The sequence below is a fragment of the Aphelocoma coerulescens genome, chromosome 1A (assembly GCF_041296385.1).
Source record: "Aphelocoma coerulescens isolate FSJ_1873_10779 chromosome 1A, UR_Acoe_1.0, whole genome shotgun sequence".
In the NCBI taxonomy this organism is placed as follows: Eukaryota; Metazoa; Chordata; class Aves; order Passeriformes; family Corvidae; genus Aphelocoma; species Aphelocoma coerulescens.
Genome location: NC_091014.1, coordinates 41,349,572 through 41,362,859, shown reverse-complemented (window position 1 = coordinate 41,362,859; position 13,288 = coordinate 41,349,572). Strand labels below are relative to the sequence as shown.

Sequence of the window (13,288 nt, the reverse complement as noted above, 5' to 3'; positions counted from 1 at the left end):
AAAATAAGTTTTACATTTAGTTTTGGAAGTATTATTTGGAAGTTGTGAGCTGTTATTCTAGTTATTAATTTATCAAAACAGATGTGACAGAAATAATAATTTGTAAAGCTCTAGGGAAAACTCCATTTACTTTGAGACTTTCCCTGTAAAAGGCTCATTATATAAACACAAGGAATAAGGCCCTCTTTCTGCCATCATTCAATTTGGAGAACTCCAAGCTCTTGATGAATGAGCAGTCTCTAGTACTTCAGATGAAGTTGGCCACTTGAGCTACAGACACATGAAGAGGTGACTGCTTGTTGTAAATGCTTGCACTGCAGGTATGTCAAAAGCACAGAGAAATTTCAGAGAGCAGCAGCAACTGAATAATTAATAGGCTTGAAAGGACAATGTTGGCCACTCAAGTAACAAGGTGTAAAACACTGGACACAGGTAGCCCAGCTAAGTTAAATGCTAATAGATATTATGAATATAAGCTGAAAGTATTTGGAGGCTGAAAAAACATTACATTAGACATGGGACTCTCTGGGAGCAGAAATTTGAGTAATGATTTGCTTAAAAGTAAGGGAAAACAAGCTGATGACCAGACAAAATTACCCTAAGAATAAATTGTGCTGCTCAACAAGTTAGTAGGAGCTTCATTACTTTGTTATGTGAGATTATATTGTCCAAGGCATTAGGGACTGTACTGGTAGTAGTCTTGCCTTGGCACAGCAAAGATGTGCAATTTGATAAATGTATCTTTTTCTGTTTCCAAGGAAAGGAGAAAATGCATGTCACCAGACTGGTTTGCCTTACTGTAGTTCAGAACTTGAATTGTAAGTCACCAGATGACATTTTTTATCCTTTCCACCACCTGTCACCCATCCGGATGCCCAAGCATATGCCAAAATGTCTATTTTAATTCCCATTGAAACAATACAAAGAAATGAGAAAACAAACAGCAACAACATATTCCATAGATTACACTGAAAGTTTATTCTGTGAGACTCTGAAAGTATTACAGATACTAATCCATGTGTATGTACATTAGTAACAAGGGCTCCACCCTGAAGGGATATAGAGAAATATGTGTTTATGTGTGGTTTTGTGCTTCAAAATCCATATTCAATGTGAGTTGAGACCATTAGCTTTCTATTAACAATGATTTTTCATTCAGTATGTAATATGACATAACCTTAAGGACAGGAGATTTTAAAAAAATATCTGAACAGAATAACACTGCTGAACTGGCGTTTCTGCATCCTAGCTTAAGACCTACAGGCAGAAGTTTTAATGATACTTTTGAAAAGCAAGGGAGTAGTGTTATGATATAAATCTCATTTTCAAAGCTAAGGTAAGGGTTTTAACGTCAAAATATACTGTGTAGTCTTAAATGTACCTGAGCACTAGGATGTAAAAAGCCAAGACTGATTAGGAGGTATGACACAAAACATCATGATATGGTTCATGTGATCAATAGCCAGTGTCTAAATCTGTTGTGGATATCAGAACAATGCTTTCTTTCTTTCTTACCATGCAATTTGAATGGAGGTTTACTGTGCCTCCAGTTCCAGCTGCAGAAAAATGAAAAAAAATGCACTCTTAGTTACATGTTGTCAGAATATCACTTGAAATTTATTTTAATAATGTTTAATATATAATAACATATACTGTTAACTATTTAAAAACTTGACTAAAACAGAATAAGACAAGGAATACCCACCAAACTTCTGTTGAACAGTTATTTAGTTCAGATAAAAGCTGCATTCTGCAGCTTGAGGAGAAGCAGAAAACCAAGCCCTTTTGACATCATTGCTAGCTTTTGTCTTAAATAAATAGATTTAGCGCCAGCTTCATCCTTCTGACTGATAAGCTAAACCACCTGGATATGTTTCTCTATTGGGCTGCTTTCTCTTGGAGCGCAGTTTAACTGCCTGATGGGCTGGTGGGCTCTTAAGCCCTGACTGTTTTGGTCAAACTGAAATTAACCTAGTATTTTAAAATATGTATACATCTTTGTTAACATCAGTGCTGTTCAAGACATTTTTTTTTCTCAATACATGATCACAAATTTAAAGGTTTTTCATCCTTTACCTTACTGTTCTTGTGAGACATGTAGAATCTTTTTTCTGTAAAGGATAGACTTAACCACTACAATTTAGTATATCTTATGCCTGTCAAAAGTAAACACATATGAAGTGAAGCCTTTTCCTTATTGAAATTAATGACAACTCTATGACTGCCCTTTGTATAGACAAAAATTTATGTGTATTGTTGAAGAGTTACAGCAATGGTAAAGTCAAGACATTGTAATAGAAATTTTGACAACTAAAAGATGTTTTTCAGAATACCTATTAGTTGCATGCATAAAACTTAATATCAGGAGCAGCTTAAAATCCAGTTTCATTTTATGTTGTTAATTCATAGGAAACTCATTCCAACTACAAAATATTGTTCTGAGTCATCACAGCCTTTCACTACAACGACCAAATACATTTTAATAGTTAAGTTCAATATCGAGTATTTTTTTCACAACTCATGTATTACTTATGTTAATCTGATATTAGATAGATTTTAACTTTTTTCTCACATGCTATATTGCAAAGGCTGCCTTACAGAGTGGCAAGAACGCTCCTAAGTGGGTATGTTGAGTTGGACCTCCTTATGTGTGAAATGTGGTGTCTCTGTTGCTATGAAATTGGCCAGTTCTGTTCTTCTTCTGGTGTGGTTCTGATAGCTTATGTATGGGAGATGTTGCCATCATTTTGACTCTTCTTTTTTTCTAACCTTAAATCGGTAGTCACTTTTTATTAGCTATGTCTACACTTGAAATTATTTTGGTAGATGCTGAAGCTTACATATGCTATTTTAGTTTGTGTTGATGATTTCTAAATATTATTTAAATCCACAAACTCTAGAATGCATATGGATTTGATTGTCCTAGTGCTTACATCTTGAGTAACTTCATATATAATTTTATTCTACAGGAATTTGCTGCATTGACAAAAGAATTAAATGCATGCAGGGAACAGCTGCTTGAAAAAGAGGAAGAGATTTCAGAACTAAAAGCTGAAAGAAACAACACAAGAGTAAGTATACAGCAGACATTTTCTAGATATCATGTATGTGTAAACTTACATATAAATCTAGATCTTCATTTGTATGAATAAGAAGACAAAAAAATCCAGCATTTTCATGAGTGAAGGAGGTTCTAAGTAGCAGGATGTATCTACTATGCTACAGTCCTGGAGGAAATTAGTGTATTAGCCAGATATATTACAAACAATTACAGTTACAGGAGATTTAGTATGTAACATGGTAAGGTCATTCAGTTTAAATGTCTTCTAAAGCAAGGGACTCATGCAGCCTTCCAAGCCTGAGTAGCCTGCACATATCTGCATCTCCTATCAAGGCAAAAGGCAGGGTTACAATAGACCCAGTTTTGCCTTGTACCTTGGATTTGATCTGAATAAGGATGAGATGAAGCGTGCTGCACATACCACAGGCAGTCTGTTATTTAGTCTACATGCAGCCATGTGACCCTTGAAGTAAATGTCATTTGCCATACAGCTGAAGGGGGACAAGATTCAGTCCTGAAATTTATCATGTCCTGCTTCAATCAGAAGATATTATTCTGTCTGGGAACAAGAATATATGTGACAGCACCTTCTGAAAATTCTCAAATGATGTACAGAATCATTTTCAGAATAAAATAATTTGCACATAAAAGTGTCTGGGCAAAGGCAGAATTGATCAAGAAACACAAGAGGGTAGCAGAGGAGACTTTATGGTGTTGTGGTAAGGTGGGAGAAAAGAGATAGTGTAGTCTCAGATCAGGCAGGAGTCAGGGTGGTAATGAACATACAAAATAGATCTCAGAGGTTGAACACCAAGGATGATTTCTCCTATCCATATTTCATTCTTCTGTGAACTGTGTAACTTTTCCTGTTTCCCTCCTCTGCTCAGATAACATCTCTTTGTCAGATAACTTACATTCTGAAGGGAATCTAACAATATATATGACAGAAGACCTGAGAAAGGGCCTTTCTCCCTGCTTTCTTCTTTCCATCTATAGCACCAGGGTGCCATAGAGTTCAGAAATTCAAGGGAGGACAGATGAAACAGATGCCTACAAAGAGGCAAAGCTGACCCATCTACCTCTATGCTTTCCTGGATGTTCAGGAAATGATCACATTTAGCACAAAATTCTTAGAAGTGATGGGTTTGGAAAACCTTACAGGAGGTACAGGTGAGACCTACTTTTTCTCCCATTAATTGATTCATTAATTAATTACAAGAAACATGTAGGAATTGCACTGCATTTTCCAGGTTTAGCAAATCATTTCAGCTGAAGAAAAGACTTTCTATAGCTACTTAAATTATCATTAACTTCTACATGTGTATTACTTTAGTATTTAATTAAAAAACCAAGTCCACTGAACACCATCTTTAGTGTATTAAAACTGCAGTGCATCAATACCTAGTGTGGGCCTGATATAAGCAGTGCAGACAAGCAAAATTTCTAAGACAGCCTAGTAGCCAAAGATAGTCACTCGCCAAAGAACTGTGAGAGAGAAGGAAGATGACTCAACTGTAAGTCATCTCCTAAGTCAGACTAATCTCTGTCATAGGCAGTTTCTTTACAGAGCAAGAAGCTTAAAGATCATGGATTCTTATGTTTCTTGTGCTACAGAAAACAGAAATCGATAAGAGGTTTTCCAGGAGACCTAATATCAACAAATGGGAGTTATAGTGTGATAATCCTTGCAAGTCCTTGCAGTTAAAATTAGTAAATGCTAAAAGTGTGTTTTCAAAATGAAGATGAAGTTAGGTATTGGAGTTCAAAATGTTTAGGCTATGAAAAAATATATGGAATGCAGGAGATGGTACAGCAAACAAGGGTAAGATACAGTCCAAGTATTAATGGAGAAGGAGAGAGAAAAATTCAGAGACATGCCTTACCCAGACCCCTAGCATTTTCATTAATAAGTTATCACCCCCTCATGTCATATTTGTGTTCTTGCCAGGCTTTAAGCTACCATATACTACAATATGTCCCAGAGCTGGCTGTATATTCATACTGCCTTCTATAGGGACTCTCCTTTGATAGGGGAAGATGAGTATTTTGGATGCAAAACTGTTGTTTTCAACATACAGTGTTGATTATGTGCTAGTGATGAGATTTCTAGCAGCATTCATTGTGAAGGCATTGCCTATAAAGAGGCCCTTTTGCAAACTGAGATTTATGGTGTTATTAATGCAAAACAGCATTAATATTTTGTAAGAGAAAAAATTGCTCCAAAATTTTTCTGTTAATTTAGAAGAAGGATTCTAATAAAATAATATTTGGAGGACCACTGATACACTTTCACAGTGAGAAAATTAAATGTCTTTTCTCACATATAAAGTTAGTCCAAATAATGCATCTTTTGTCCATCCCTCCAATGCTCACACTTGAGCCAGCCCTAGAAGGCTAGCTCTAGCCCTTGGCTACATTAATGAGGCTCACCTGAGCCCCGAGGACACACTCATGCATAACCACCCATAGTGGTGGAACTGCTCACAGACACCACTATGTCCTAAGTAAGACTTCCTACTGCTTTTAAATGAAAAGGCTAAGTTCTGAATTACAACATCTGAATTTTTTAATCCATTGTCTTTTCGTTCCCTGGGGTAACAGCAAAAAAGATATTGTTTGATTTGTTTTGCTTCAAACTGAATATCAGCAGAAAGGCATGAAAGCGGCAATTCTGTCAGGTCCTGAGTACACACCAGCCTTCCAGGTTCCCTTTGCATTTCAATTATGCCTAACTGGCAGTATTTACTTTACTCTAGACCCACAGCTATGTTTTTCTTTATTACCTGGCAACAGCCTCAGAGAATTTTTGCTAATCACGTAAATAAACAAACAAAACACAAAACTGATTTCCCATCCTGATTTCCCGCTCTGCGCCAAGCTAGACCCTGATGGTAACATGCATTAGAGAGAGACCATGATGGAATTACATTTTTTGGGACACATACACTTCAGATCTCAGCCAAAATGACAGAAATTAAACCTTACCCCAATATTTAATCAAATCCCTACTCAATCCTTCTAGCAGCATTCTTAAGCATTTGCTGTTGAATCTGTATTTTTACTCCATATGATAATTAACTTTTTCTGACGTATTACAGTAGAAATATATCCAAGTTATGAACGTAGCTGGCAACTTAATCTATCAGTACACGACACTCTGCTGTTTTGATAGAAAGTGTGGGAGCACTGATTGTGAGGCATTGCTGACAGGAAGACAGACAGGTTCTCTCTGGAAGACCATTGTATGGGACCTTTAAAACATACAAAAATATTTTAATAAAAACTCTTACAGTTATTTCTCTGGATATTCTCTACATAGAATGATCACCTATAGCATGTGGAAAGATAGCATCTTTTGCAAAGCTGGAAGAGTCAGTGTGATCTAGCATATTATTTAATGGAAATTATAAAATAACACTACCTTGGCTGTTTAAATTAAAATGGAAAGATTTTTTTTGTCTCAGTCTGTATTCCTTAGAAGTGGAAAAACTCCATAGGTTTAACTTATTAGATCAGGATATTATTATGAGAAAATTTGGGGGTTGGTTTGGTAGGTGAAAAAATGTTACAATACTGATATGGATTAATCTGATTGTGGATTTTTCCCTACAACAACAAAAAAGGACCAGACCCATACATATGCTTTTTGAATATAGAATAATTTTTTTTTACTTAAATTAATCTGAAATATTCTAGTTCTAACAGTTTAGAAACAAAAAAATTAAACCTGTGTTCACAAATGAAACAGCAGTACCAGTGTCATCAACTCTATTTTGCTTCATGCCTTAGGAGATAAAGCACTTATTAAAGTGAACAAGGATGACTTGTATCTAATTTTATTCATATCTTTCTGTCTCAATTCCTTATGGAATGGTTTATGAAACATCTTCAATTATCCACTGCAGTCTCATAATACCTATAGATCAGAACTTAACCCTATATTCTATGATTTAAATTCTCTTCTACTCTGTTGGGAAACTCTGAGAATATATTTTAAAGCAAGGTTTTACCTACTTTAGCTCATTTTCTCATAGGGCCTTTTAATTAAATCCACTTAATAGGTGCTGAAAATGAATCAGGTACTCTATTTTTTTTTTAAACATGAGGAGTTCTTACAGTCAAAAAATGCTATACACATGAAAATAAATATATCTGTCTCCTAAAGTTCTGCAAATGGAAAAACATTATTTCGCTAATATAAATCACAGTATATATCATTGCCTCAATATTATTAACTATCTTGTAGATTCATGTGTCTCTTCTTTCAAGAAAAAGAGCTCCTGTCAGTAAGTAGTGTGACAACAGATAGTAAATGTAATATATAGTTATTTAATACCTGCGTTTTCAGGTAATCTGTGTAGTCTAATAGTTATTATATTTGTATTCATTATTCTTATAAAACCCCTTTTCTTCCTATTACTTTGTATCATTATCCTGATCATTACATTTTCTTTCATACCTTGGTTTCCCATATGGGGGATTTCATTAAGGTTTTAGGCTGCTTGCGTTTTGGTTTCTGTACAGAAGGACAGACATGGACATACTGCAGCAGTTGGGCTCTAACTTTGTTTTTCCAGAGAAAGATTTTCACTGTTAATTTACCAGTGTAGCTGTTGGAGGTCACATCAGCTGACCACAGGTGAAAAGTGGTTTCCATCACTGTGGAACAACGACGAAGAAAATCACTGATTTTGTAACTGATTTTAGAGATAGTCCTCAACCCCATGTCTGCTTATTTTACTTGTCTTCTCTGCTCACACCAGAGATGAAGATTCACTGAACAATGTGAGTTCTAAATACAGACTGAAAGAAAATTCAGTTTTTCCTGTGTTGGTGACAAATTCTAAGCTGGACCTCAAAAGAGAATTGTCTTTTTAGTGGGTTACCCCATTCCTCCAAGGAATACCTTAAGGCTGTCTCATTTTACTAAAAGCCTTTTATGTTTTTTTCCCTGTATTCATTATTCATTGATCTCCTTTTCTCTCCATCACCATCTGCTGATTCTTTAATTTCTCCATTTGTTATCCTGCTGTGAACTTTCTTTACAAACAAGTTTTTTGAAAATAATGTAAGTTAAGATAAAATATTTTATACTGATTAAAATCGAGGTCCTGTAGTAGCAAACTCTATTGAGTCACACTAATTTCAACTTATTGAGCCATCATTCCTAAAAATGAATGTTTTAACTTCTTTAATTTTCTATATGTAAATCAGTGTCCATGTAGTCACGATGGTGTAGTATAATGGAGTAGGTGATAACCTACACTGATGTAGTTTATACCATTAAATCTAACCATGCGTTTCCATTTCAAAGAAATCCATCTCTTCCACTAGTGCTTTGTAAGTGATTTGTGAAATACAGGAAGCTGGGTATATTCTAAATATTTTCTCTCTTCTTTTTCATTTAGTTATAATTAGCACTTTAAAGATGCTACATTCATTCAAAAAATATGCACCAGAGCACTTTTCAGTCTTTAAATTATTATTTTTATACTTTTTTTATGCTTATAAAAAGTCCAGAGCTCCAGAAACAATCTTATTTACATAAGATACAATCATCAGCACGGCATCTTGAGCATCCTAAAATTTGCCCAGCATAAAACTCCCTTGTCAGATCATTTCATCATTCATTGTCAAGCTTATGCTTTCCAGTAGGAAAAGCATAGCAATGATGCGTGGGTGATTCTGTCCTACCTGCTGCTGTTGATCTTCATCTTCTTTTCTCTGCAAGATGCCTGTCCCTCTGAGTACTTGACAACTGTAACAGCTTGACACAGTGTGAGGGAGCAGAAAATGCTCAGCAGCCCATGATCACTATTAATGCCAGAGTTTAATTGCAGCTTACTGAAATTCCCTAAACCTGTTTCTAACAAATTTTTGTAGTTTAAATGAAGTACCAGCATTGTTGCAATGTTATTTCATCATAAAATCTTGTGATGTTCTCACAACCATTTGCAATATTAATTCTTGAACTACATATGGGGAGGAAAGTCCTCAGCATGCCCACAAGTTATTGTGATTTCCTTCAGATGTTAAACATTTGTTGGAAACATCATCATCTTCAATGTCAATTTTTTATGTTTATATTCCCTTCCCCTGTCATTGTAGCCTTGAGACACTTCATAATTCTGTCAGTGTTGTTGACATTTGCTCTTCCCAGAGAAGCAGGGAAGATCTATTATCCCTTTTTAAAATATAATTTTAATTGGGGAAAAGTTGAATAAAACAGCAGCTATTGTTACATATCCAACATAGAGCAACAAAAATGGTGAAAGGTCTGAAGCACAAGTCTTACAAGGAGCAGCTGAGGGAGCTGAATCCTCACAGAATTTGTGAAGAAATAGAGATGATTTTTGTTGAAAAGCAAAAATAAGAAATTCTTACAAACCAGAAACCTATGTTAACATGCCTTCTTGAGCATTCCGAGAGCTGATGGCAAGGAAAATTCCAGTGTTCAGAGGTATTTTCCAGAAGAATGAGTGACTGCTAGCAGCTTGAGTCAAAAAGAACAGAAAGAAAATGTATGAAATGTCCACAAGCAGTGGTTTAGTTCTCCATGGGTCTTTTGACACTTAGCTGTGATATCTGTATACAGTAAAATAGGCAACACAGCACTTGGCGCTTGATTTATTGAGTAACTATGAAATGTATGCAGACATTGGCATATGTTTTTTTCTCCTCTGAAATGGTAGTTCTAAGCTAAAAGCAAACTTAGCTTTTGTGTATATTAGATGGGTCATTGTCCTTGGTTTAGTATTATACATGTTTCTAACATGGCAGTAACATAACCTAAAGTTTAATATGTTATCTGCAGCTCTGCAAAAAGCTTGAGTGCTGTACTGTTCCTCCACAATCACCCCATTAGAAATTCTGAGTGCCCACCATTCTGCTCTCTTATACTTGAAAACCTTGTTTAACTTAGTTGTGTCTCTTCATGACTCTTCAGTCCCCATTCTGCCTTTGCTCTAGCAAGTTTCTTGTCTTTCTTCTGTCCGTGCTGACTTCTGATTCCCTTTTGGGATCATCCGTCTGCACCAGTTCAAAATGAGGGTCTGGATGCATGTTAAGGGCTTTTTGTGTGTTCCTTATTTATCGCTCTGCTGTAGGTTATGTGTAATTCCTTCTCTCATGAATATTCTTCCATGTGACCATCACTTTTCTTCTCTCCTAAACCAGATTTTCCCATTTGCTCTTCCAACTAAGACTTGCATACAGGATCTCAGAAGTCCCTGGTCATCACAGCATTTGTCTGGGAGAGAAGTCATTCAGAGCAAATATGAGAAATTTGCTCAGAGTCAGGCTGAAAAAACGTTTGCCAAGGTTTTGTTATTCTGGACTGCTTTAGTGGCTATCAGTTTGAGCATTAGACAACTACAGACCTTTGGAAGGAATAGCCATATTAAAAGTCAACTGTGGATCAATGTTTTCCCTTTTATCCCAATTTCTTCAGAAATCTGTAGCTTTTTGGCTGGATTTAGACTGATCCAGATGCAGCTATGATGCATTGAAAAGTTTCTGCATAAAGAGAGCAGATCAGGATGAGCCAGGCTCTAATAGAATCATCCAGGACATGGGAATGACTGTGGGAAAATCTAAGTGCACAGTATGGATTAGAGTCAGATTCTGGCTACCCCGGGGCTATGAAGTGGGGCAGAGTCAGGCTGCACAGAGAAGGAAATGTCCTCACAGACTCTTTGAAGAGACAGGGCAGAGAGTAGGTTGCAGTTAGAAATCAGCTATTGACTTGCTTTCCTCCAGCTCTCTCCCAGATAAACTAGATGGCCTAGAAAAACCATGAAGATACACAAATTTAGACCAAAACACAGCAATTCGGTTCTATTCATCATAGCAATTAACTATTTATTTAAGAGCTACTATGAACAGAAATACTCTGTAAATATTTGGAAAATATTCCGTTCTCATTTACTTTGCAAACTTCCCACAGCCCCATACTGAATGCTTGATGGCTCTATATCATTAAGAGGTCTCTTCAGACTTTTGTGCTACTTTGGACTGCCTCAAATAATTAAAAATCCACCTATATCTGCTGTCAGCCCTCCAGGGATGAGAAATCTTCTTGTTCATTTTCTTTTTGTAAATACAGGCCACCACTTGGATTCAGAAATTATAGGGAGACCCTCCTTTCTTGAATTGCAGGGAGTAGTTACAAATCTCATTGTACTAACATTGTTCACATGTGCATTTACTACTTTTTGTGAAGAATATAGTTATTGTAACATAGTAACCAGGTGCAAACCTAAACATGAGAACCATGTTTGATGCAAAAATGACACCGAACAATAATCATTCCTGACTTAATATAATATCAACATACTATGTCTCTAATGCAATTGCCCTCTGCTTTTGCTCTTCTATGTCTATTAATTCATGTAAGAATAAAAACCATTATGTGACTGAGAATATTTGTGGATATTTACAAATAGTAGCTATATTAAGAACCACATCAAAAGAGAAATAATAAGCAATTATCTAAGTAACTTTCAGATTTCCAGTTCAATGACTTAGATATAATTGTTTGTTGTAATTACAATGCATTTAACATGCATTCTGATTCATGAATTTAGCTACCCTGATTTAACCTTACAGCTAACCAAGTCTCTTTAATGTTCAGCTTCTAAGAACAGCAGGGTAGCCCTATGAATGTATAGACAAATGGGGAATTGTCTATAAAACATCAACATACCATTTTAATTTTTCCTTTAACCTCAGAGTAATAATGAAAACTAATTATATTATGTTTTTAGAGTATGTTATTTATAGTCTCTTTTACAGATATTTATGGACTTCTCTGATTTCCATTGTGTTTGTAATACAAGAGACAATGAACATTTCAAAGCATGTGCTCTGACAGTTCTAATGAGTAGTCTTATAAATCTAGTAAAATGTACTGTTCACTTTTACATATTTTGTTGAGTTAGTTTCAAGAGAAATTGAAAATATGTTAAAGTTAGGCTGAATTAATTGTAAACTTATTTAATATTTTTGCATGATTCTTTAGACTGTCTTTGGTGGTTACTTGGTTGTCAATGCTCATCAACTACCATCACAAATAATACTGTAAATATGTGATTAATTTAGTTAAATTTAGTGATTCTATGCTTAGTGATCTGTTGTTCTTGCTTTTCATAGCAGAGTTTTAAGTGAAATCATGAGTAGATTTTCTACTTTTTCACTTACTCCATCTGATTTAGAAACATGAAATAATATTGCTAATACTTCCAGCAATCTCTCCTACAATGAGGTTGCCAAGAAAATTGCTGTTTGGTATCATCCACTTTGTAGTTAGAATTTCTGTGGCATTTAGGTGCACAGAAATTAATAACTTTTTATTTCAAATCCAATAGCTGTTACTGGAGCATTTGGAGTGCCTTGTCTCGAGACACGAAAGGTCCCTGAGGATGACAGTGGTGAAACGGCAAGCACAGTCTCCCTCAGGAGTTTCCAGTGAAGTTGAGGTCCTCAAAGCTCTGAAATCTCTGTTTGAGCACCACAAGGCTTTGGATGAAAAGGTACAGTATGAGAGAAAAGCTTACTAAATACACTCTTTAACTTGCTTAATTGTGCTTTATGATGCAGCAGAACAACAGCATTGTTTGTTTACTCCTTGAAATAAATCCTGCACTTAGAGCATTTACAGGTATCCAGAGAAATCTGTAAGAATGTCTGGCCAATAGCTGTAGTGCACTTGAGGTCACTTCAGCTATCCTTTGTAGACAATAGAAGTGACTTTTCAAAATAAGCAAATCTCACCCCTACCAGACATGCTTCTCCTATTTAGCACTAAATAAAGATGACCCTGTGGAATTTATTGGGTGTAAAATGTGCTTCTAAGTTATGGCCATGAAAATGTAGGTATATCTCAAATTTTGAAAACACACAGAGAGGCAGAATGAGATGTTCCTGACTACATAAGGGAACTTGGCTCTTAGATATTTTTAGGAGGAAAATCTCCTAAATTTCAAAGATCTTTTTTAGCCTTTGCTACATGAGGACAGTGTTCCCTTTACAAGTAACGTAACCTAAGTATTACGTTCTTCATTATCAGAGGTAATGAGGGGCCTGCAGAATCAAGATAAAAACCACTGATAACTGCATCGTCATGCTAATTAAGAGGGTCTTTCCACTGCATTCCTCATGTATCCTGTGCTGGAAAGACTATTTCGTGTGAAACAAGCTTTGTACAACTATCAATTATCACCTTGAGTA

General features: G+C 35.7%; 1 protein-coding gene across 1 annotated transcript in view; it reads left to right on the top strand.

The window, feature by feature from the left end:
• The window catches only part of PPFIA2 (PTPRF interacting protein alpha 2), a 148,555-nt gene that overhangs the window by 24,175 nt on the left and 111,092 nt on the right, over positions 1–13,288 (top strand). Inside the window, exons 2-3 of the mRNA XM_068999746.1 lie at positions 2,970–3,071; positions 12,427–12,591. Of these exons, the coding sequence (XP_068855847.1) occupies positions 12,481–12,591 (111 nt within the window). The 5' untranslated portion in view covers positions 2,970–3,071; positions 12,427–12,480. The remainder of the gene's footprint in view (positions 1–2,969; positions 3,072–12,426; positions 12,592–13,288) is intronic.